The sequence below is a fragment of the Drosophila erecta genome, unplaced genomic scaffold, assembly GCF_003286155.1.
Source record: "Drosophila erecta strain 14021-0224.00,06,07 unplaced genomic scaffold, DereRS2 tig00000021-arrow-pilon, whole genome shotgun sequence".
NCBI classification, from domain to species: domain Eukaryota; kingdom Metazoa; phylum Arthropoda; class Insecta; order Diptera; family Drosophilidae; genus Drosophila; species Drosophila erecta.
This window is the reverse complement of record NW_020825198.1, coordinates 2,561,127-2,586,117: the sequence shown is the minus strand read 5'-3', so window position 1 is coordinate 2,586,117 and position 24,991 is coordinate 2,561,127. Positions and strand designations below refer to the sequence as shown.

The 24,991-nt window shown below is 44.8% G+C and overlaps 2 protein-coding genes across 5 annotated transcripts in view; both read right to left on the bottom strand.

Annotated features, from left to right (window-relative positions):
• Positions 1-4,039: 4,039 nt before the first annotated feature.
• The window catches only part of LOC6546499 (supervillin), a 37,230-nt gene continuing 16,278 nt past the window's right edge, over positions 4,040-24,991 (bottom strand). The window contains exons 1-9 of one of the 3 annotated variants that reach the window (XM_015158167.2): positions 21,353-21,468; positions 20,059-20,332; positions 19,680-19,835; positions 7,799-7,940; positions 7,231-7,738; positions 7,000-7,157; positions 4,923-6,941; positions 4,615-4,862; positions 4,040-4,558 (exon numbers count right to left, since the gene is read on the bottom strand). In XM_015158167.2, the coding sequence (XP_015013653.1) occupies positions 4,319-4,558; positions 4,615-4,862; positions 4,923-6,941; positions 7,000-7,157; positions 7,231-7,738; positions 7,799-7,940; positions 19,680-19,832 (3,468 nt within the window). In that variant the 5' untranslated portion in view covers positions 19,833-19,835; positions 20,059-20,332; positions 21,353-21,468 and the 3' untranslated portion in view covers positions 4,040-4,318. Of the gene's footprint in view, positions 4,559-4,614; positions 4,863-4,922; positions 6,942-6,999; positions 7,158-7,230; positions 7,739-7,798; positions 7,941-8,181; positions 8,443-19,679; positions 19,836-20,058; positions 20,333-21,352; positions 21,469-24,991 lie in introns of those variants that run through there. The other 2 variants (XM_015158166.2, XM_001971249.3) reach the window with 2 other exon arrangements.
• Positions 10,235-13,250, bottom strand: LOC6546498. Of its 2 annotated transcripts, none has more exons than XM_026976907.1 (2): positions 12,538-13,250; positions 10,235-12,230 (listed from the first exon to the last, which is right to left on the bottom strand). In XM_026976907.1, the coding sequence occupies exon 2, from the start codon at positions 11,869-11,871 to the stop codon at positions 10,924-10,926; it is 948 nt and encodes a 315-aa protein (XP_026832708.1). In that variant the 5' UTR covers positions 11,872-12,230; positions 12,538-13,250; the 3' UTR covers positions 10,235-10,923. The 2 variants fall into 2 exon arrangements, with proteins under 2 accessions (XP_026832708.1, XP_001971284.1); XM_001971248.3 differs by having other exon boundaries at positions 10,235-12,013.

The following is a 24,991-nucleotide window of genomic DNA, read 5'->3' as shown; positions in this document are numbered from 1 at the left end:
GTGAATATTGCCGCCGCGGCCAATAATAAGGAGATCCTGCTAGTCAAGGCACTTTGCCATATGCGGGTTATCGTTGAGCCCCTCCGAAAGCGCAATGCTGTTGTGCAATGCCATCGATGCCAACAGTTTGGCCATACGGCTAAATACTGTCGTAAAGCGCATATTTGCGTCAAATGTGCTGGCGAGCACGCTGCCAGCAACTGTACTAGGCCGCGCAGTGAACCGTGCACGTGCTACAATTGCGGACAACAGCACCCTGCAAGCTATTCAGGGTGCCCCAAATACCAGGCGTTCCTGCAACGATCTCGGCCCAAGCGTGGAGTTGGAGCTCGGCCTACTGTGAATAGCCAAACCGAGACAAATGATCAAACTAGGAGCAGACCAAGAGTAGCCACTCGTCAAGGTGTCTCCTATGCAGATGCAGCTAGGGGAGGCGTGCATGTCTCTCAACATGAACAGCAGAACAACCCAAACATAAACCAACGAACCAACAGCCGCAACCGCTCGACATCGAGATCTCGAGTTGCAGCTCAACGAGACAACAACCGCAACCGTTCAGCATCGAGATCCCGAAATACGGCATATCACTCATCTCTTGAAAATAACATTGAAAACATGATGCGAACCCTCAATGGAAATATCGATTCACTCCGCTCGTTACAGGATAAACAGACGGAGATGATGATGATGATGCTCAAACAGCAGCAACAGCAGACACAGCAGCAGGGGCAAATTCTTAATTTGCTTGCTGCCCTCCAAGCGCAACGATCAACAATATGATGCCGCTGCGCATTCTAATGTGGAACGCCGATGGCGTTTCCACGAAGCTGCCAGAGCTTGAGTGCTTTGCGCGACAAAATAAGATCGATGTCATACTAATTAGTGAGACTCACTGCCGAGGAAACTTTGTGCCAAAAATATATGGTTTTGATGCATATCCAGCTAATGATCCAAGTGTTGGCAATGCTAGAGGAGGAGCTGCGATCTTTATAAAATCTAGCTTGGTGCATTATCCTCTGAGCCCTGTTACCAGCGAAAAAGTACAAATAGCGTCTGCAGGAATAAACACAGCGCTTGGTGTGATCGACTTTGGTGCGATTTACTGTCCTCCTCGTTTCACATGGACAACAAATGAATTTGCTGACATACTACCGCTAAATCATCGAAAATTTATAATTGCAGGAGACTGGAATGCATCTCACTGGCTCTGGGGCTCAGGAAGATGCAATCAAAGAGGTCGCGCTCTCGCGGATCTTATTCTTAGTACGGAAGTCAACACGCTGGCTACAGGCAGTCCTACTCGGTATCCGTACGGTAGGAGAGGAACTCCAAGCTGCATTGATTTTGCAGTAACGAAAGGCGTTCTCGATATTCATGCTTCCATAACATCGGCTCCTGATCTCAGCTCTGATCACCTGCCTCTTATCATAACGCTGGATGTCACAGCATTGACATATCCTACAGCAGATCGATTGATAACCAGACACACCAACTTAGAAATGTTCTGCGGTCTTCTAGAGCAATCTCTGTATCTTGATATAGAAATCAACTCAGAAGAAGATATTGAGGACGCAATCAACCTATTTGCTGTAAAGGTGAAATCGGCAGCCATAACAGCTACACGAACGTTGACACAGAGACCCGTAGCAGCAGGTATACCCCTCACACGGGAAATTCTTATTTTAATTGCTGAAAAGAGACGACTTCGGACAAGATGGATGAGGTCCCGCCACCCTCTAGACAAATTAGAGTGGAACAGAGCTCAACATATTCTCCGTAAGAAACTGGTGGACCATAAAGCTGCATGGTTCGACGAGAGGCTTACCAACACTGGTACTGGAAGCGAAGCGAGGCATTCTCTATGGAAAGCGACGCGTAGTATAAAAAGGAGGTGCCCCAGGAAGGCACCACTAGCTAATGAGAACGGAACATGGTGTCGTTCTGACAAGGAACAAGCGGAAGTGTTTGCTAGGCACTTAGCTGAACGGTTCAAGCCCTTTAACCTTGCCAGCCAACAGGAAAAACAAGAAACGCAGGAAGTCCTCGAGCAAGCGCTGCAAATGGATGCACCGATTCTCCCGTTCGACCAATGTGAGATATCAGCGATCATAAACCGCCAATCCTCTAAAAGAGCACCAGGCCACGACATCATCTGCAACGCTACTCTGAAGGCGCTGCCTACTCACGCGATCTCTTACATAACGTTGATCTTCAACGCTATGTTGAGGTTGCATTACTTCCCTGCCCAGTGGAAATTTGGCTTAGTGAGTATGATCCACAAGCCCGGAAAGCCAGAGAGTGACCCAGCATCCTACCGGCCAATCAGTCTCCTCCCATCAATCTCGAAGATCTTTGAGAGACTTATCTCTGCCCGAATTGCTGGGATAATGTCATCCAGAAGAGCCATCCCTGATCACCAATTTGGATTTCGTGCAGGTCACAGTTCAATAGAACAACTGCACCGCATCGTTGACCAAATATTGCAAGCCTACGATGAGAAAGAATACTGCAATGCGCTCTTTTTGGACATTAAGGAAGCATTCGACCGAGTCTGGCATATTGGCCTATTGGCCAAAATAAAAATGACACTACCAGCACCGTATTACTTGCTAATGCGGTCCTACTTGGCGAATAGGCAGTTCGCAGTACGTTTCCACTCCGCAACCTCAGGGATACATGAGGTCAGTGCAGGAGTGCCTCAAGGAAGTGTACTGGGTCCATTATTGTACTGTCTGTATACCAACGATATGCCGCAGCCAAATGCTAGTATGGACGCCAACCCTGACAGGATGACTCTAGCCACTTTCGCCGATGACGTCTGTGTTACTTACAGATCATCCTGCGAATATGAAGCAGCAGACGGCCTACAAGAGTACGCTGACAGGTACGAGAAATGGGCAAGAAGATGGAATATTGGCATAAATGGTCAAAAGTCAGCTAACGTGTGCTTCTCACTAAGGAGGAAAACACCACCTGCTGTTCAACTAGGTGAGGAGATGGTACAGCAGTGTAGTACGGCCAAATATCTTGGCATAACATTAGATCGCCGGCTCACATTTGCTCCCCACATAGCAGCCATCAAAACAAGGGTGAGAGCAGCTGTGACAAAGCACTGGTGGCTCCTAAGAAGCAACAGTAAACTCTCCACCCGAAATAAGCTCACCCTATACAAGCAGGTCATTGCTCCCATCTGGCAATATGGTTGCCAAATCTGGGGGATAGCAAGAGATAGCCAAATCAAAAAAATTCAGGTGGCCCAGAACAAAATAGCGAGACAAATTACAGGCTGTGAGTGGTACATTCGAAATAGCGTGCTACATAGGGACCTAAAACTAGTTACGGTACTACAACAAATCAACTTCCACTCCAGTCGGTACAACTCAAGACTGATGAACCACAGGAATCGTCTCGCTAATGATCTCACCATTACTCGACCGAGGCAGAGGATCAAAAGACGTCAACCAAGAGACTTAGTGCTAAGATAACAATAGCTTAATAGCTAAACATTAATTATAAAACAACATGAGAGTATTAGACCAAACTAGAAAAAGCTATATTAAATATTCCCTATAGCCGGAGCGCCAATTGGCAGAAACAATAGAAAATAAGGTAATAAAAGGGTTCATAGCTATCCTGTATATCTTAATAAACTACAATAAAAAAAAAAAAAAAAAAAAAAAAAAAAAAAGAAATTCCAGATGATCGATCCCCAAAGTTCCCCAAACAAATAAAAGATCAACGAAAAGGTAAAATATAATAAAATGTTATTTAATAAAAATAAAATATGCGCAATAGTTTTTAACATAATATAAACACAAATACATAGTTATACAATTAGGGAAATAAAGCTAACATTAAAATGATTTCGAATTGAAAACAATGACATAACGAGAGAGCTGGTTGGCTTTTTGGTGTTTGCAGAGATTGAACAAATGCAATTTCGTTAAATCGATAAAATATCAAATAAGATAATGGTAAAACAACTCAACTTAATATTATGTACAGGTATATAATAGAAGAACTCGAAACTCCGCACAGCTACCGAATGAAGCGAGTTGAAATTTATTGCCAGGCATCGTGCACTTGCATAATAGTCGTTACATATATAAAGGCTATGTAATATGTGTAAAATAGAGAGTATATAGGGATATGCGCACGTGTGTATATGCTAAACTATATAGGCCTATAGAATACGATAGTTCCGATCTGTCTGTGTCCGTTGCAATAGCATCGCCGCCTACAAAAAGTGCTTATAAAAGTGGTTGATTTGTGTTTTGTGATTGTGTTCAAGTCTATAAAGTTGCATTGTGCCTCTCTCCTAGAACAGCCCTCGCTCCTTCTTCAGCTTGGTCTGTTTCCAGATGGGCAGCTGCTCGAATTCCGCCCGGCTGCATCCCAGTGCCGCCCGGAAGTCCTCCGCATTAAGGTAGACCTCCAGGCGGGTGGGCTCCACACCTTCGGGCAGTGGACGCGCTTTGAGGACTTCCAGGGGATACTCGGTCTGCGTCATTTGTGCCAGCATTGTGCCGATCGATATGGAAGCATCAGTTCGCCCATCCTGCGGGGGATAAAACATTTAATATACTGCAAATGATTTGCTGCTGACCACCGTACCTCTTCGTTGATTTCCCTTACATCCGGACGGTCTGTCCAGTCGGGAAATAGCGCCTTGAAGGCCAGTGGCTCCAGGCCTGCCCACACAACCTGGCCCCTGATGCCATGGAAGGGCTCTTTCTCGTTCTCGCCGTGCTTGGCGCGCCAATAGTCAACGGCTGTCTCCAGGGCAGCACGTCTCTCTGAGATCCAGCGATTTACTCCAGCGCGATTGTCGTTGGTGGGACTGCTTCGCTCATCGGTGTTTACTATAAGTAAAAAGGTTAGCTAATGTTCATACTCAGCATACTTTACAATACAGTACGTACTCTTCACATCCTCCAGAGGCCACCATCCCATCCAGAGCCACAACTCATCGCCGTCGTCCAGCAGAAAGATAGTCGGCTGCCTTGCATTGTACAGCTGAGACTGGCTAAAGGGGTACGCACTGTGCAGATCCTGGCAGCGCAGCGGATCGCTCAGTTCAAGCGCTTTGAAAACACCCTGGGTGCTGGAGAAGTTGAAGATCCTTAGTTGGTAATCGAACGACTTGGTGGCCTTAAGCAGGCTGCCGTATTCCTTTCGTTCATCCTTCAATCCCAAGGCCTTCTTGCACTGATCCTCTTCGGTACCCTCCTCCACCTCAGTTAAGTTGGCAGCTTCGGCGCTGAAGAGATCTTTGGGCACCGTCTTGATCAGATCTTGAGCAACCCCTGTGGCCACGTTACGAGTGTGAGGCGCACTCTTCGATCCGTGCCAGACTATTACATTTCCCTGACTGCCGTGAATTAGCAGCATGGAGCTGCGGGATCGCAAGTGACTGGACTGGCAGACGACTTCCTTGATGAGGGACTCCTCGTTGACGTTGCCCTGCAGTTGGTAGAGTCTCCACTCGCTGCGCCTCTCCAGACATTGCTCCTTGCGTCCACGGTGCTGCCACATTTGCCGGAACAGGCGGACGAAGGCTGTGCACTCATCTCCCTGTGACACCCGCATTTGGGCGCCTTTCTCTTTGTCCAATTCCACGGTCAGCAAAGCAGCCGCGCCCTTCTCGTTGGCACTAGAGTCCTGGCCTTGCCAGGTGAAGTAGACACACCGGTCCCGACCCACAGTGCTCCTGTTCGACACTTTGCCACTGAGCTCGCGAACTGTGACCGAAATCTGGTAGATCCAGCGCACTATATAGCTCTCCGCCGAGTAGAAGTGACCGTAGTCGTCGCGATTGTTGGCCGCATCAAAGTTGAACTCGTGTATCTGCCATTTGTCCGTGGACTTGGTGATCACATCGAAGTGACGCATGGTGTCCGTATCGTAGTAGAAATTGCCACGCCCCAAATTAGCCTGCTCGAGCACCAGATTGGGTTCCTGATATGGTTCTCCCTTGTGCAAAGCGCTTCCGTTTAAAGCACGCACCATATGCACTCCGTTCGAAAGGTAATCCTTCTCCAGATCCTCGCGCTCTATCTCTGGCCAGTCACTGAACTTCTCCTTGAACAACACCGTCTCCATGTTCTGGGTGATCTTGCCGAGAACACACCATTCTGGGCGCTGAGCGCACCTTTTGGCGTACTTGGTGCTCTCACGACGACCCACAATGGCGGCATAGTTCAGGGGATTCAAGTAGCAGTCGGCATAATCCGCCGAATCCTCAGCACCAAAGTGTTCTTGGGCCAATCTCATGGCAGCCCGCTTGGCATCCGATGGGGCATTCTTGCCATTCCACACATACAATTCACTGCCAAAGTCAAAGACCAAAACCTTGCGCGTGTCCAGCATGTCCACCTTGGGGATGCAGCCCCAGAATTTCTCCATCGGAATGAGGGCCTCATCCTGGTACTCGTAGATCTTGTTAGTTTCGATCAGACTGCTCTCGAACACGTCGTCCTCATCGGCATGACCGCATTCGGCTATATCGGATTGGTCGTCCTCTTTTTTGCCCAGAAGTTGCCAGAACTGACGCCACTGGCGCTCCTTCAAATACTTGCCATCCGTGAGGATCACCTCCTGGCTGGCGGTGCATCCGAGATCCTTGTTCTCCACAATGGCAGCGCAGATCTTCTTGCTTCGGGAGATCTCAATGACGTTGGCGAAGGATCCAACGTAGCGGAAAAGCTGCGATCCGGCGACCAGGATGAAGCAATCACCACGGTTCAGGGAGCTGTGCACGGGCTCCACCAGCCGGGTTTGGACATGGGTGCGTCCCTTAACATGGAGTAACATCACTGGCTTGTGGGGCAGCCACATCTGCTGCAGTGGAATTGACGAGGAGCGGAGTGCCACAGACTTGAAGTCCTCAATGGAGGCTAATCCGGCTATGGCCTCTGCAGCCAAGTTGGCATTATGACCATCTGTGGAATCGATAACATTAGTTGGGCATTCAATTGACCGCGTGTCGGCTTCACTTACATGACTCCAGCTTGAGGCGTCGTAGTTCCCGCTCGGCTATGCCCGACCTCATTTCTGTGTACTCAGAACTTATGTCCTCACGAGCTGCTAGACTCTTGAGAGGATTGCGTGCAGCCCGTCGACCTTTGGGACCCTGCACGTGGCGCTTGCTTACCAAACTATTAAGTATTAAAGGAAGATTTTTATTTGGAATTTGGAATTTACTTTCTCTGAATGGCATCTGAAACTTACCGCTCAGTGGGCTTGATGTCATCGAAGGCGCTGATCTCGAGCTCAACGTTCTGCTCACTTTTCGGCTTGGAAGAGAAGAAGTTCTCGAATGTCTCCTTGTCGTCCAGCCGGGGCACTTGAATCCTGGCGCCCACATTGGTGGCTGCTGCGGCACTCTTGTTGTTGGCCAGCTCCTTGTTCTGCTTGGCGTTCTGAGGGGAGTTGCGCTCACCATCGGACTCCGAGCTGCTGCTGTTGGAGCGGCTTAGGCTGGCTGGTCCCTCCTCCTCGGGATTCACACTCAGGCTGCGGAGCGCGGTCTTGCTGGTACTATTGGTGGTGCTGGAGGTGACCATCATGGAGGGGCTCTTGGCCAGACCCAGTTGCGGCTGATTGGCGCTGCGCACCTCCAGCATGGGACACTTCTTGGCCGCATCATTGGCGGAACGCTCGAACTGAAGCTCCACGGGGGATTGGGCCTTCTTTTGCAGTCGGCCGGCGACTGTGAACTTCTTGGCATCCGTTTGCTCTGCGCGGAGTGCATTTCAATTATATTGTTCTCTGTTTTTCCTGGCTTTTATGCACTTACCTATGCGCTGCTTCCAGTTCTCCGAGTTGCACTTCAGTTTGCTCAAGCGATCTGATACCTTGCCGCCCTCCAAGCTTGTGGGTATCAAAGGTGATGGGGGCAGTGGTTTGTCCGACAGCGAGTGGGCCAAAGATAGCGATTCCTGAAAAACAAGCGTAAGACGAGATCGTGATTGCATTCACTTTCCAAAAAATGTAGGACCACCCACGCTCTAAGCCCAAATATGAACGCGTTTATAAAGAAATTAACAAAGTCTTAATAGCCTCCAATATATGGTCAACTTTTTGGCGGCCTTATCGGCTGGGTTGTTCCCAATACCAATGAGTCATGGGCCGAAACGCTTCTGTTTGCAAACGTTTTTGGATTGAGGAAAAAGCTTTTACCAGTTTTACTTTTTCCATGCCGGCGATTTAATAGCTTGTTTGTTTACTATTAGCGATTGGCGATTTTCCAGCTGCTGCGTCGCATTCCCTGGCACACCTCGAAATCTGAAGGCCTTTAGAGGCAAGTACGCTCCATTAGTGACCCGCAGTGGATGCGCAAAAGTACCGGGAACTCGACTCGACTCGAGTGCCTTTTGCTTTGCTGCCAACCAGCACAATGCCAATCTGGCGACTGCCAATCGCCGTTTGGCTAATTGCGCACCTTGGTCGGAGCTCCAGAGCTCTAGACTGGAGAGCTCCGGCGGGAGACAGTGCGCGTCATGCGATTAGATAAGGCTGCACTGCGAAGTATCGCTCTAGCTAGGCCAAATAAACTATCGGTTAGTACCGGAACCTAGGGCAAAAGTTCGCTGGGAAATAAATCTTGCTATATTTCATTTTTGAGTTCGGAAATTTGCATTGCTTCCGGTGCTTATCTCAATATAACCTTTGACGAGTGACAGCCCATAAGTTTACAATTGCCGGAATGAATGTATTTCTTTCTCTTGGTGTTCTGGGCTCTCACTCAGTGGACAGATAAGAAACGAATAGCTGCCGATATGGAACGCGGTGCTCACTAGACCGCCCTGCACTATTGATTTGTTTACATTCAGATACTGACGGTTTCCAAGCAAAAAGTTAATTCATGTGTTTACACGGGCTTCAGCATAAGTCGTGGCGTGACTGAAATATCGATGAAGATATATGCATACCAAGCGTATCTTATCTGGGCAAAACTGTGTCTGTTATCTCGTTTAATGTTGTTAGATCTGTTTGATTTGCTTATGCAATGTTTTGGAATGTTTGTGCATGTTTGCTCGCCGTCAGTCCTATTTGAGCGCCCCTGTCTATCTCCACTCAGTTAGAGTATGGATAATTATGCTCTGCAATAAATTATGATAATTTAAAGCCCGAATGTCAAGCACTGCAATCGAAGAGACAAAACAGTAGCCAGCCTTGAGGACCCTCTTAACTCTTTCGCCACAGTGGCGTATTTCTCTTGAATTTCAGCGTGTGTCATACGTTGGCACCTATCAATGAATACGAACCTCTCGGAATGAGTCATCCCATAAATAAATTGATAAAACAAATAATAAAACTCGAAGTGGGTAAGAGCAGGAGGCTAATGAACAAGGAACACAAAGCGGGGCTACAATTTGATTAACGAACGGAACGATGCGATCGAAACCGAAACCGAAAGGTAGAATTCTTCCGCTAGAGAAGAGCCCAATAGCGCCATAACCACATCACCCAAAAGGTATGACGCCACAGAATCTCAGCCAATAAAGGCCAATTTTCAATATTTTATTGGCCGTTGTGCTAATTTGCGTCGCTGTATTGAAGCCGTATTTCGTGTTGCATGAGCAAAATCATATATATAGATTCAAAACTACAATAAAATGTTAAAATTAGCATATGAATATGTACCGTTTTCTCTGTTTTTGGTGGATTTTGGCAACCGCTAAGCCAAACTAAACCGAGCCAAATCGAATTAAATCGAATCGTAGCCAATTAGGCCAAGTTGAGGTTGCCAATTGCTTTATGGTCAAGATCAAGTGCGGAGTGCGTGGGCATCTGGCTAATTTGTGGCTCCATTGTGGAGAAATAAACTGGAAATTTTCCGGAACACATGTATCTGTAGAGCTGCTTAATCTATAGTTCCCTGGGCGCGGCCCCATCAACTGAAGAGCAGCATAATGGGATTGATAAGGTCGCCAGCTGCGGATTTATTGTTCATTCTTGTTTTTATTGCACTGGCACTGGCCACTTGTTGCACCATCCAAGGTTCAATGGAACTCACAGCCCCAGAGACCTTTCACCGTAGGGTATCTGGTGTATCTTTCGGCTCGTCGACATTACAAATCCGCTCGAGAGCCTTCGCTCCCCATCGAATCAATCAAAAGCCACAGCAACGAAATTACCTCACATCACAATCATTTTGCGGTGAATACTTTTCCCAATTTCCAATTCCCAATGCCCATCTCCCAATTTATAATTAATGATCGCTCCAACGTTTTGATTTGCGTCAATTTATTTGACAAATTGTGTTTGGGCCAAGACACGCTTGGATGGTCGGAAGACTTGCCAAACTGAGAAACAAATTAGCTGGCAGCTGTGCCGGGCTAAAGGTGCAAGAAATATATAGTCAACGTACATCTAAAATTGTTCCAATGCTCTAGCAGCTGTGCATACGATAATATACAGTGTTTTCACTTTATTAAGAATATATTAAGATGTGTGTTGCATTTGATACAGTTCGCACTTCTAGCATATAGTACATTTAACGATAAGTAATACTACCATACAAATTCATGTTTATTCATAAGTTAATACGTACAATCAGCATATTAGTTTAGCAGTACAGTTCTCTGTGAATGAGATGCTTCGCAATTACAATTCGGGTTGTGGACATAACAAACGTTTATACAATTGGTTGGGATTACTAAGTACAGGCTTCGACTGCCACTGCCAATTGCGATCTGAGTTGGAAAGTCTATACTTTGATTTGCTTAAGTTTCCAGCGATTAAACAAACAAAATGCAGGCGGTTTCCTGTGAAATTGGGACTTGGCAAGGTGTCCGGTGGCTTTGTGCCCTGGACAAATGCCTGGATGAGATGGGAGTTCACCTGGTGGTTCCATCTGACCCTGGGGGATGGCACTATAAAACGATCCTTCAATCCCTATGTGCTCCTCATCTGGTTTCATCTGGTTTCGTTGATGTACGTGGTCTCCTCGATACAGGAGGCCTGCTCTTCGTTGAGGAGATCGGTGATGGAGTAGGCGGAGAGGGGGCGTGAGAACCTCCGTTCGGAGAGAATATCATCGATACTGGTCACCGGCGAGAGGCACTGGCAATCCGGACAGTCTTCCGGCTCCTCGGCACTCCGGGCGATCACTTGGAAAATGTCCTCCATGCTGGTCTGCAGGCACAGGGAAGGCGGCTTCCTTAGGAGAACCGGAGAGCGGGAGTGCTCCGGTTCCGGGGAACTGGAGAGCGGGGAGGCGGTGGAGGGCGTGGCAGAGGTACCACGGGTACGTCTTGAAACCGGCACTGCCATGGGCTCCCAGTCGCTGTGGCCGGAGGACTTCTTGGCGGGCTCCTCATCCAGTTCCTGCCACAGGTGCATCGCCTGCTCGATGTGCTGCAGCTGAGCGGAGAGCTGGCTGGCGATGCTAGTTTTCCGCGAGGCGCAGGGCGTGGAGTCCCTGGACTCATCGCTCGCTCCGAACATCCTGATCTCGGGCAGCGTTATGGGTGCCACCCGGCTCACCTGGCGCGTGGTGCCCGTCTCAAACATCCTGGCTATCTTGGTGACGTTGCTCCGCTTCACGGGCGCTGGACTTGGAGGCGGCAGCTCCGCTTTGGGCGCCGCCTGCTGACGCTTGGGATAGACCCGGGTCACGGGCTTCCTGGCCTTGGGTTTCACCTTTCCGGCGACCTGCTCCTGGGCCAGGACATGGCAGCACAGCTCTGGGCCGTAGCAGCGGTGGAACATGTTCCTGTTTGCCTCGTAGTCCGCGTCCGCGAAGCGTTTCATCCGGATGAGGGACTTGGGGAGCAGGGTGACTACCACGTAGGAGACGAGGAGGTAAGGTAGCCATTCCGCATACTTCCAGGCGGTTTCCACGTAATCCGTGTAGTCCGTCATGCTTGCTTTGTTATCACTAATTGCAATTCGATTTGGTTGGCAGGTATTTATTAACTTTTACCTCGCTTTTTCGCTGATATCGTTTTTGCACTTTTTTTATATTGTCGATAAGGGCAAAGTTTTATTATGACATCACATCACTCTGCAAGAGGATTGGTTTAATAATGGGATAATTTATTTATTTTTACTGCTGGCATTCACTTGCTTGCAGAACGGAACACATTGCAAAATATTTACTTGGAGTTTTTATTTATTTAGCAATGTCTTCCGTGACTGGTTTATGTATTTAGTTCGCGTTTTTCTTTTTGTGTCCACAAAAATATATGTACATATGTATGTTCTTTATTTGTGAAAGGGTGCTGGAAATTATCCAGATTTTGTTGGACTTTAGTTTTTAACGTGTTTTCAAGAGCTGGTCATTTCATTTTGCAGATATTGGTGTTATTTATTTATGTATTTAACTTCCAGTTAAAATGTTTTTTAAGCTTTGTTTTGAGTTTTGCAATGCTTTGTTACCCTTTGGCTTAAGTTAAATTCACTTTGGATAAAAAGAAAAAATAACTAGGAAAGACATTTAGAAAATTCTGAGTGATGCCCAAAGCATTGCAAGCTCGTATCCAAAGTTTCGTAGTTTTAAGGATTTTATCCCCACACACACCCACACACCTTTCTTCAAGTGGTGTCCACTGCGTTGTGCACTTTGCGACTGCAGCTTGCATTGATATTGATATTTATATTTTCATAAGTGCGTATTTTTATCTTTGCCCGACATCTGATATCCCGAGCTTATTTATTTATTTATTTCGCTGCAATTTGGTTTGTTTGCGAACTGTTTCGGATCGGATTCTTTTGTTTTTTGGGCGCCTTTTGTGTTCCGTTGCGCCTCGCGGTCGTTCTCCTCTCTTCGGCTCCTCTTTTCGAACTCAGACGTGAACGTGAACGTGAACGCGAGTGCCGATGCGAAATTCAGCGGTGCGATACGAAACTGCTCCCCAAAGCGGGGAGCTTTTGCTCTCTCCCACTCTCTCTCTCTGCCGCTTGGCTGCTCTCTTTGGGGAGCGCAGCCGCCGCGCGCTCTCTCTCTCTCAAGAGAGCGAACCTGCTGCACTTGCGCAGAATTCCTCTTTGCAATCTGCGGATGCTGTTGTGCTGTAGTTGCGTTGTTGTTGGGGCTGCCACTGCAGTTGTTGTTGTTCTGGTTGGGTCTCCTTGGGTCAAGTAGTTGGTTGTGTCTGATAAGAGCGTGCGGGTGCGAGGGAGCCAGCGAATGGGCAACTTTCATTTCAAAGAAGTTCTTTCAGCAAACCTTAACCCTTTGCGAAGTTTGTACCGTGTGTACTGCCATAAATTTGCAACATACACATTACAATTTTTGTATTATGATTGCCATTTTTAAATGCCATTTTTAATATAAATAGCTCAATATTATTAAAGTGTAATATCGTTTGTACAACTTGTTATGCTAGTATATTATTTTCTGCGAACTTCTCAATAATTCATTTCATTTAGGCAGATGCTCTTTGTAGCAATGTATTATTTATCTCGCAAAATTAGTGTCAATATTTGCAGGGGTTTCCACATTTCCACTGCACTCTGTGCCATCTTGGGTGCAATTTGCCTGGTTTATCAGAGACGCGACATAAGCAAACAGCTCACGTAGGGAAATAAGCCAAATATAGAGCAGCACGATCAGCAGCAACAAAACTGAGCAACTGGGGTGCCCCCTTTGTGATTTATGGGAAATTATTGCTAATTGTTGATTTGCGCCCCTTAGAAATTTGTGCCATCTTTCTGTAAAATCTTCCCATCTAATATAGACATTTGCATCGCAACTAGAAGTGGAAACAGATGCGCCTTTTGGATGGCAGAACACATTTTGTGTCGAGCAAAGTGTAATGCTTATTTCTGAATCATTTGCGTGGGCTCTGGTTCTGTTTCCGAATCTTTTCTACGCGATTTGTAATGGCCAAAGAGATTGCGGTCACTTCGGAGATTTCATGTCAAAGATTTTATTTTGACAGTCGCACTTTGAGAAAGTTTTGTATTTGCAGGTGGGTGGGTTGTCACGTATGTATTTTTCTTATTTGTGCGCACAAGTGGAATAGCCAGCCTTGAAACACTTTGGTATTTATACATGTATCGCTTTTCATAATTTCATATTTCACTTTTTCTTTTCAGCCAGCCAAGCGAATGCGAACCAAAAAAATATAGATAAATAAAAACAGTGCCATTCGCTTCCTGCTGCATTCGACAGTTTATGCAACTCAGGAAACCACTTCGCATTACTTTTTATGCAACTCGCAACGGGCAAGTGCTGTTTTATTTTTATTTTTAGTTGCCGCTTATCAATTTTAATGTCAATTGAAACCGGCAGCGGGTAATAATGCATACTAATAACAATAGCAACAAAGTCAGGCGAATAGAGAGCTTAAATCAAAGTCGAATTGCCGCTGCGAAGTGCGAACCACTCGCTTCCAAGTCGCGATTCAAACTGCCTCGTAAATTTACAGACTGCCGAAGTCGGGAACTTGGGATCGTATCGCATCGCATCGGATCGGATTCTTCCAAAAGCCGGGTCTTCGAGGAAAACGAAGCTCCGAGTCTCCGAAGACGAGGCTGCGAAGACGTCAGCTTAGGAGGCTTTTTAAATTAAACTAAGCGTAATAAACAAGATCATTGTGGGCAAGCCAGGAAGAAGGGTAAAATATAGTGCGGGGGAATTTGAAAAAATAAATATCAGCTTTGCAACTGACCAGATAATGGTTATTTTGCAACCGTAAGTTGGAAGATTTTGTATTATTTCTCAAAATATTTTAAGAAGCTGTCTTACGTTTCAAAGTCTTACGTTTTCTTATACAAAAACTGAAACCGATCATCAACGTACACAGACATTTTCTGTACACTTCGTGACTGGAATGTGACCACATAAAAAGGGACAACGAAATTTTTGGGCTGGGCCCACATCTGCCCGAGCTGATGGGATGAATCACCAGAGAAGAAGGCAGCCGAGAAGGCCTAACGCGAAATTTATTTAGTCGCACTAAAAATAAACCAATGCAAGTTCAACAGCATGAGGCACAATGATGTAATTGTCTAAAAATTCAATAGCTACCACGGAGCTAAGAAAATTGGTAGAGCATCGAGAGCAACAAGCCACCTTATCGCAAGAAGTAATGAATCACACACAGAAGCAATAAAAGTAATCAGCAATAAGCAGGCATTCTTGCAGCTTGTAGATACATCGGCCAGATACAGATACAGCCACAGATATATACATATATACAGATACAGATACAGATACAAATGGAGAAAACAGAGGGCCGCAGTTGATTTTAGAAGTTTATGAACAGCTCGGGCTACTGCTGTTTTTCCGCCCCTTCCCGCTGCTGTTGTCGCTGCGGCGAGGGCATGGACTAATGAACAAGTACAGCAGCAACATCGCAGCAACATTGCAGCAGCAATGGCAACAATGATAATGAAGTAGACTGCGGAGAGCTGCGGCACAAAACTGCAAGTATATCAAATTTACAAAACAATTTACAACAGCATGAGGCGAGGCCTGCAGCTGGAAGATGAGCACGTTCAAGATCTCCAGGCAGAGATCAAATGCTGCGGACCCTGCGAAGCCCCTAAAACAACAACTTCAGCCAGTTAGAAGCGGTCCAAAAGAAACCTTCGTTCGCCTCCTTTTCCATCTTTATTTCTTTACTTTGTAATTGTTGCTACCTTTAGGGAAAAAACGTAAGTAAGCTACCCAAAAATATATGCTATTTGCCGCATCGAGTGGTAAGATGTAATAAACAACTTAAAGATCATACGAATGCTTTTGAAACATATTTTAAAGTTTATAGAACTGCCTCTAGTAACTATGGAACCAAAAGTAAATTGTCAAATTGATACATTTTTTCTGAGTGTGTGTTCTAGCTGCTGCAGTTGCTGTTGCTTTTGCTTTCCAGATGCTGCTCTTGCCACAGCCCACAAGGCAAGTTTGGAAAATTATGGCAAAATGTAAGTTGGCAGTTGCCTCCAAATTGTGAAGGCAGGAGCAGCAAACAAGACACTGTCTATATATTTTTAGCTGCCCTGTTGGAACCGAAACTCCTGGCTGCTAGATGCTGGATGCTGGATTCTGGATGCTGTATTCTGGATGCTGCTCTGGCGAGCCCTTCATTATTATGCGCATTTTCATTTGCTGCGCTCGTTTGCTCGCTGGCTTTCTGCGATCGTGGCCTGATAAATTGTGCTAAATTACAAAGATTTCTTTCTGCCTTGACACGCGCTTGGGGACTGCGTCAAAGAGTTGGGCAGACTAATTGCGCATACGCCACCTGGGACGTCTGCCAAACAGCGCATGAATTCGAGTGTCTCGCGTCCATCAGAGCAGAGAAAACAGAAATTCATCTTAATTATTAATAAATTGTACTATAATGGGCGTCAAGTGTCGTGAGTGGAAAATGAGGGTAGAACTATGGGCACTCCCTTTCAGATGATGTATCGTGTCTAAATATATGCTCTGCCCATTGACCTTGTCCCACTGTTAAGCACACAGAAGATAATACTTAATTCGTAATACAATGTAATGTTAATATTGTAAGTCTCGCAAGAAGAAGACACAATTATTTCTCCCAGTGCACTGAGCCACTATGAAAATAGGGAACCCAAAACAGTAACAGCTGTAGCAGCCACAACAATAACAAAAGCGACAGCACTTGAAAACTCATTTGGCCTGAGAGTGGGGAATATAATATGCATTTTGTTTGGTGTGTGGGTCAGAAGATCGCTCTGACACGATTTCCTCACAATTTCTCTCTCCCAACAGACGATGGGATGGTGGGCACCATATATACATATAAACTCGTATAAGAGGCGGAGCCCCAGTAATTAAGTGTGATTACTTCGGGGACTACTTTGGGGAAAGGCGCGAAAAGGGCGGGCGAAGACTACCCGCATAATTAGGAACCAGAAGTAACCGTTTACTAGAGAGAGTTCACTAAACTTCATGTCTCGCCAAAAGCCAGCGGCAATTTTCAATGGATCGGCTAATTGACAGTCCAAGCGGAATCGGATTTTAAACCAGGTCTGATAGCAGCCGCAAAGTGCTCATGCCCATAAATAATAAGGCAAAAGCAGGCGAAGCTCTTGGGTTGGCTAGTGAAAACAACAAACCTGCCAAACTTGCACTTCCCCCAAAAAAAGGTGCACAAGTTCGTTTTCATTTGAAAATCAATGCAAAGTTGGGCAGTGGTCACCTTAAAAGTATGCAATATTTCTTGCGAGAGACACACGCCGTTTTGCGCGAGTGGTGGCGCTATGCCTGAGTGTATGCAACATTTTTTATGTATACAACATGTAGTTACACGACGTATACGTAATGTAAAATTATCATGTGAGGCAGGAAACTGCAGTGTAAAACTCAGAATTCAAATCCGAATAGGCTTGTTAGAACTTCATTCTTTGGACATATTATAATTTCTACACATTGTAACATCAGAAAAATTACAAAAAAATGTTGAAAAAATATATTTCCAAATTTGAATGCAGATTTTTAGAGAATTGCTCCAGAAACATTTAGAGGTATGCCACTTCAAAATCCGATTAAGATAAGTTGAGTTATGGTCTTTAGAACTTCAGTCATGGGACATTTTTAATATTCCACATCATGACATCAGAAAAATTACAAAAAAATTTTGAAAAAATATATTTCCAAATTTGAATGCAGATTTTTAGAGAATTGCTCCAGAAACATTTAGAGGTATGCCACTTCAAAATCCGATGAAGATAAGTTGAGTTATGGTCTTTAGAACTTCAGTCTTGGGGCATTTTTGATATTCCACAACATCATGATATCAGAAAAATCAAAAAAAAATTTTGAAAAAATATATTTCCAAATTTGAATGCAGATTTTTAGAGAATTGCTACAGAAACATTTAGAGGTATGCCACTTCAAAATCCGATTAAGATAAGTTGAGTTATGGTCTTTAGAACTTCAGTCATGGGACATTTTTAATATTCCACATCATGACATCAGAAAAATTACAAAAAAATGTTGAAAAAATATATTTCCAAATTTGAATGCAGATTTTTAGAGAATTGCTCCAGAAACATTTAGAGGTATGCCACTTCAAAATCCGATTAAGATAAGTTGAGTTATGGACTTTAATCCTTCAGTCATGAAACATTTTTGATATTCCACAACATCATGACATCAGAAAAATTACAAAAAAATTTTGAAAAAATATATTTTCAAATTTGAATGCAGATTTTTAGAGAATTGCTCCAGAAACATTTAGAGGTATGCCACTTCAAAATCCGATGAAGATAAGTTGAGTTATGGTCTTTAGAACTTCAGTCATAGGACATTTTTAATATTCCACAACATCATGACATCAGAAAAATTACAAAAAAATGTTGAAAAAATATATTTTCAAATTTGAATGCAGATTTTTAGAGAATTGCTCCAGAAACATTTAGAGGTATGCCACTTCAAAATCCGATTAAGATAAGTTGAGTTATGGTCTTTAGAACTTCAGTCATGGGACATTTTTGATATTCCACAACATCATAACATCAAAAAAATTACAAAAAAATTTTGAAAATATATATTTCCAAATTTGAATGCAGATTTTTAGAGAATTGCTCCAGAAACATTTAGAGGTATGCCATTTCAAAATCCGATGAAGATAAGTTGAGTTATGGTCTTTAGAACTTCAGTCATGGGACATTTTTAATATTCCACAAAATCATGACATCAGAAAAATTACAAAAAAATGTTGAAAAAATATATTTTCAAATTTGAATGCAGATTTTTAGAGAATTGCTCCAGAAACATTTAGAGGTATGCCACTTCAAAATCCGATTAAGATAAGTTGAGTTATGGACTTTAAACCTTCAGTCATGAGACATTTTTGATATTCCACAACATCATAACATCAGAAAAAAATGACAAAAAAAATAAAAAAAAAAAAATTCTAAATTTGAATGCAGATTTTTAGAGAATTGCTCCAGAAACATTTGGTGGTATTCAACTTCAAAATCCGAATAAGACAAGGTCATTTTTTAATTTTTGCAAAAGCATGACATCAGAAAAAATATAAAAAAATTAAAACAAGATATTCTATCTTGATCGACATGATCCTGATCAAGAACATACATATATAGTTTATATGGTCGGAAAGGTTACCTTCTGCCTGTTACATACTTTTCAATGAATAAAATTAATTCTCTTAGCAATAAATAATAACGAAAGGAGATGTCAGTAGTTGTTTCTTATCGAATATTGCATATCAGTAACGGTGAGACGTTTACAGGTATTTAGGCTGGGTGAGTGTAGAACGGCCTTCTTGGCGTTATTATCCATTCTAATTATTCATAATAATAATATACACAGCTCTTAGCAAGCCATCTTATCGCGAAATATGCACTCCAATTACGTCACTCCCTTGCCTCGGATGTAAGTCACACACATTCAACAGATAACACACCCATCCGCATCCTCATCCCTCCGCGATTGGTATCACTTGCACTTTTCGCATTATTATGTCATTGCCGTCAGGTTTAACGCTCAGTTGGCATTGCACGAACAACGGGCGCATTGCAGAAATTGCAGAGAAAAGTGCAACAACGTTAATAAACAAAACGATTAGCAATAAGGAAACCATTTTCACGCAATTGCGATCGAGATCGGATTCGTTGCGGTCCACAGCAGACCACCGCATGCATCGCAGCTTAACCTATCTTTCAGATACCATATACACTACATACTCCATATTCAAGATTGAAGATGCAAGATAAAAGCGGTGGGTACTCACGTTTACGAAGTTTTCACGGTGCACATCGTCGACTTCGTCGCGCTTCGAGATGCGCTTCTTCCAGTCGTCCTCGCCACTTTTGTGGAGTGCCGCTAAACGCTCCGCAATGGAGCCGGTCTTCGAAATCACCAAAGACCGCTGATCGGGGCCCATGACCTGGATAAATGGATAATGGATGGTTGGCATCAGCTCACACGTGAATCGGTTTAATTGACACTGGGTCAGATAGAATTAGTGGGTTTCTGTATTGAAATTATCCAAGGGGCACTGATAATTGTTTTGATTCATTCTTGACTCTGAGTGAGCAATGCTTATCAAATTGAGATAACTAACTTAACTTTTTCCATCTGAAAAGAAACCTATGAAATACCACACTCACCTCGGTTAATGATCGTTGGACGCCTTGAAGAAACTGTGGCAAAGCCGTTGGGTGCGATGAGTCTCCCGAAGCTTCTGCCTGCTCCTGGCTGAGATCCTTCTTATCTGGCGATTCCTTGGCGGAGGATGTGGTGCTGCTGCTACTGGTATCCTCCTCCTTGGCTACATGACGCAACTTAACAAAGCCGCCGCCGAGGGGAAGAGGTGGTAGCTGGGGGCCAAGGCCGATGGGTGCTGATATGCCCGAGTGACTTTTGCTTTTCGCAACGAGATTGCTGCAAGAGAAAGATACAGACGGTAGAGCGTTAAAAGTGTGCATAAAGTGTGGCAATTAAGGTGCGAATCCACCAGATACGAGATAGAGAGCTTCGAGTGCAGATACGAATGCATGCAGGAATTGCTGAAAACGTGCGTTTTCCTCAATGGACTCCACAATCCGTTTCCATTTTCCCCATCTTAATAGGAAACTCGTGACATGGCATTTTCCCGGCCACTAATGAACGAGGTGAGCCTCCTTATTCGAACGTCCCCCTTCGAATAGAATACACAGGAAGCGATCGACGGTCAGTCGGCCTTTTATTTCTGCTGAGATTTTTTGCCCTCCTCTGCAGCCAAACCAAACCAACTTTCTCCTTTAATAGGGGACCATCCATGGACCATGGATTTTATTAGGCGCTGGGCAGCGATTTTCCTCACAAATGGCGATGGAATTTTCTTCTGCAAATGGTCGTCGGATCGGTTATTGTTATGGCCGGGTTTCATTTTTATTGACGTCAGACATTGACATTAAAAAACCGCGGGCGGCTAATGAGACAAGTTGATTGCTTGGCTCATGGGATTATCCTCCAAGTCATAGATTCCACTCGAAATCGTTATTATTTCCTAGCAGATTTCATTCAGCACTTCCATTGATCAAAAGCTGGGCTTCGTCTCAGCAAAACAAGATTCTATATCTGTATCTGCATCGCATGGAAACCGCCTTCTATATTCACTGCGTCTTTTTTTGTGCGGCACCGTTAACGACTCGGAGATTTTTCATAAACTTCTGACCAGACACTTATTAGTCACCGGACACGATTCGGTACATTTTGATTTCTGGATTCGGACCGCCTTGAAAAATATCTCGCAGCGTGAGTCAAAGTCGAGCGGAACCCAAACCCCCAACGAAATGGGTCCGGCATTTATATATGTCACGGGTTATACGGAACCACAGGCGGCATTCAGAAACCGCTAAGAACTTGTTTGGATTTCGATTTGGCAACGGCAGTGGAAAAGAAAAAACGAAGTGCACTCACATTTGGGAAAACTCTGCACGTGGTTCCTTTACGCCAAGAGGCACTGGAAAAGCGATTGAATAGCGGACTGCACGCGACGAGCGAACAAAGACGAATGAGCAGGCAACATAGACTGGGCCCCAGTACACCTAGGTATACCGTGTACCCATCTGAGTCCCAATCCCAATCCCACCGAGGCTCGGCACCTGCGAACCTACGGCAGGTAAACAAACAGCCAAGCTGCTGACAGCTAAATTGCATATTAATTTGGACAATTTTTGACCAGGTGCTGGGTTTTCGGACCTCATCTACCTAAAATGCCGGACACTTTCCACTGTTTGCTGATCGTGTAAATCTGTTCAGGAGTAGCGTGACGACTATAAAAGTAGGAAGAGCGTTTTAGCACCTCAATCATACCCTACTTCAGAATATCTTACTTTTGGAAAGATTTTCTATTTACTCAAACGGAAATTATTTCAAATGCATTATCTGCACCATATCCTCCATACATCTCTGAAAAAATCCCTATTGAAACTCAAATCAAACTCGATTTCAATTACCATGCATAACCGCACGGAAAATGGGATTGGTAAAGTTCAAAGTTTAGCCACAACTGCTGAAACGTGAAATCAAGGTAAAAGCCTGGCTAATGGAATAATGGTAGAAATTGCAGACGCGATGGTGGTGGCGTGAGATTGGCATTGGGGAGAATCTCTGGCCAGGAGCCATAGGTCACAGGGCAGACACGCGAGTGGCTCCCCCGTGCTTGAACTTCTTTTGTTTCCACAGTCGATAGCTATAGTTCTTAGTGCAGTAATTGCCCTTTGGAAAGCGTTTAGCAAGCAATTAGTTTGAGTGCCAAACTCCTGGGTGCGGTGAATGGACATGCTGGGGCACACCCTGAAGATATATGAAAACGCTACAGAAACCACCTCCATTCCACACGACTGACAGCTGGGAGCTCGGTTTCCACGGAATTGAGACGCTTCTGCATATAATTAGAAGCCATTCCAGGGATCGTTGATCAGCAGTCCACTTGCTCAGCTCACTCGCGTTTTGTAATTGAATTACCCAGTGCGGTAATTAAAATTGAAATTTCTTTGGCCAAAAGTGAATGTGAGCCGAGACTGAGAGTGATCACGCGATCAGTTTGGCAATGCGGCAGCGGTTTATGGGGACTTAATGATATAACAAAATGAATTGTTTTATAAACTATTTGGCGCGGCATAAACATGGCACGCCATCAAGCCTTGGCTTTATGAGGCCCTCACACGGAATGATCTCTAATGGAGTTGTAAACCCACAGATTCCCTCAAGGTGTTGAAAATGTATGCAAAAATACCTCATATAAATTATGTGAAGAGTGCCTGCTGCACTCACGATGCCGATCAATGCAAACTCTTCGTTCCTACAGGGTCTCTGTCATTGTCTCTATGTCAAGTACCCGGTTCGAGAAAAACGATTTAAAGCCAACAATAAATCAACGGCCCTGGCAACTGTTTGAGTTTGAGCGGTTTTCAGCAAGGTTACAGCCGCAGTTGAGGCTGAATAAGTAAAAATAATAATGTCTCGCAGCTAATAATACTAAAATATGATATATTCCCAACAGAAGCGTCTGACTTGATGGCAAACCGCAAAATGATATCAGAATTTGATCGTGTGGCAGCACTCAGAGAAATCTACAATAATAATTTAAATTGTCGTAAACTTATTTTAAGGACATGTACATATTTCTTCTATATATATGACCTTGTGACTAATGTTTACTGGTAATGTTTAAGGCGATCTTAAGAGATCTTAAGCCACTCTTTTTTGCCAGTGCAGCCATATGAAACTCAGGTGGATTGCCGGTAATGTATCGCATCATATAAATCACCAGGTAAGCAGAAATTGACTTATGCAATGAATTATGGCTGAAAGCGAATGGGACTCGCAAGAGCGGCGATTTGGCAGCCGAAAGAGTGACAATTACCCACGAAGGCGCCAAGCCCAGTTGCTGAGAGCAATGAAAGGCAATGAAGATCCGGACAATGAGCGGAGATCCCAGAGATCCGAGATTCCAGATCGGAGATCCAGATCCCATAGTTGGCCAGATTCAAGATCGCGTCGGGTTGACTTTCCCACGCCGCAGTTTGCCCGCTCTTCAAGTCGGAGGCGAGCAGTTGAAGGCGGTGGTAATGATGCAAAATTACGACGTCAACATGGGCTTACAGCTTTTTCGCTTTTTGCTTGGCTGCTTTGCTCTTTTGTCTGGCCATTCGACATTTCATTAGGCCGACCCAGTGGAAGCTTTAGAAATCGTTACCAACTCTCGGGCCTTTTGTTTAGCAGTTTTGCTTATTCGCCCCGCTGAAAATCTTGCTTAATTGTTACTCTGAGTTAAATGCTACAATTTCACCTCAAGTTCAAGGTGTCGCGACTTTTAGCTTGCATTGTGAAATCGAAATTTGGCAATGGTTTGCACTGTTACTCAGCAAAAAGCTGTTTAGCTAATATTTCGCACTTTGCAGATTTCGCCTCAAAATAGATTTATTTTAATAAGTATTACATTACAGGTTTTATAAGATAGATTTGTAGTTTTTTGACCTTCAACCTTTCTGGGGTTAACACTTGGCAACATTTGCCTCCGCAACTTTGTTGAGGAACTCCCGCAATCAGCTGCTGTTGTTTTTCCACGAGCAGGCGCAGTACCCCAGACACGTGCTGTCGGCAGAAGCAACCCTCCGTGAGCATAACCACCCGACACCCTCCGCCCACCATCCACCGCCCAGACCCCCCCCCCCCACTGGGGGATCCCCAGACGTGTTATTCTTTTGGTTCCTCGGTTTGCCGGTTGCCGGGGCAACGCCGAAAATGCGTCAAAACAAAACTCAGCCCGGCTCTTTGTTCGATGCCAATGGCCATGGATGGGGGTGTTGAATCCGGGGGAGATTGGGTAGTTTTTTGGGAGTTCGGGGCCATGGGTAAATGGCAGTTGAGTGACTTCGTGTCTTGACTGCAGCGGAAGCAGGAAACATGCGTTTTTTGGGCAGGCCAGACAAAGGACTTTCCTCGAATCCCACTTACGGCTGGTTAAGATCTGGGATGCAGCTCTATATGAATCCCATTAGGGGCGGGGAAATCCATTTTTCATTGGGGTTGTCAGTACTACGTGCCTGTCACGGCCTTTTCCCGGTCTTGCAGATGGGCGTGCACTTATTGATTGAGTTTTCCTATATTTTCCCCAACTCTGGGACCCGCATAATTACCTCTATTACTCCACCATGAAATTCTTGCGCTCTCCGCTTCAGTTTCCCTGGGAATAACGTGAGTCGACGCTTTTCAGATGGTCTACAATTTGGCCGACTGTTTGCTTTTCTTTCTGCTTATATCTGGTATCTGCTATAGAACAGATACATATATATATATATGTATTGATGTGACGCTCCCATTTACCGTTCTGCTGGCGTCAGAGGAACAGCGTCATCGTCGCGGAAAAAGGTAAACTTCTTTCGGGCTTTTCGACGTTTTGATAACTTGTTTTGTTTTCTGGCCAGGCCCACGACCATGTCGGCGGAACATGTGCGGATGTCATCCGAGTGCCTTAATTGACCGCCAAGTGAATGTACTTGCTACGACTGTCTCCGGTGTTCCGCCGACTTGCTCCGCCCATATCGCAGT

What these genes read in the sequence shown, in the direction of transcription:
- LOC6546498 (XM_026976907.1), bottom strand. Translation starts at nt 11,871, where the DNA reads ATGACGGACTACACGGATTACGTGGAAACCGCCTGGAAGTATGCGGAA.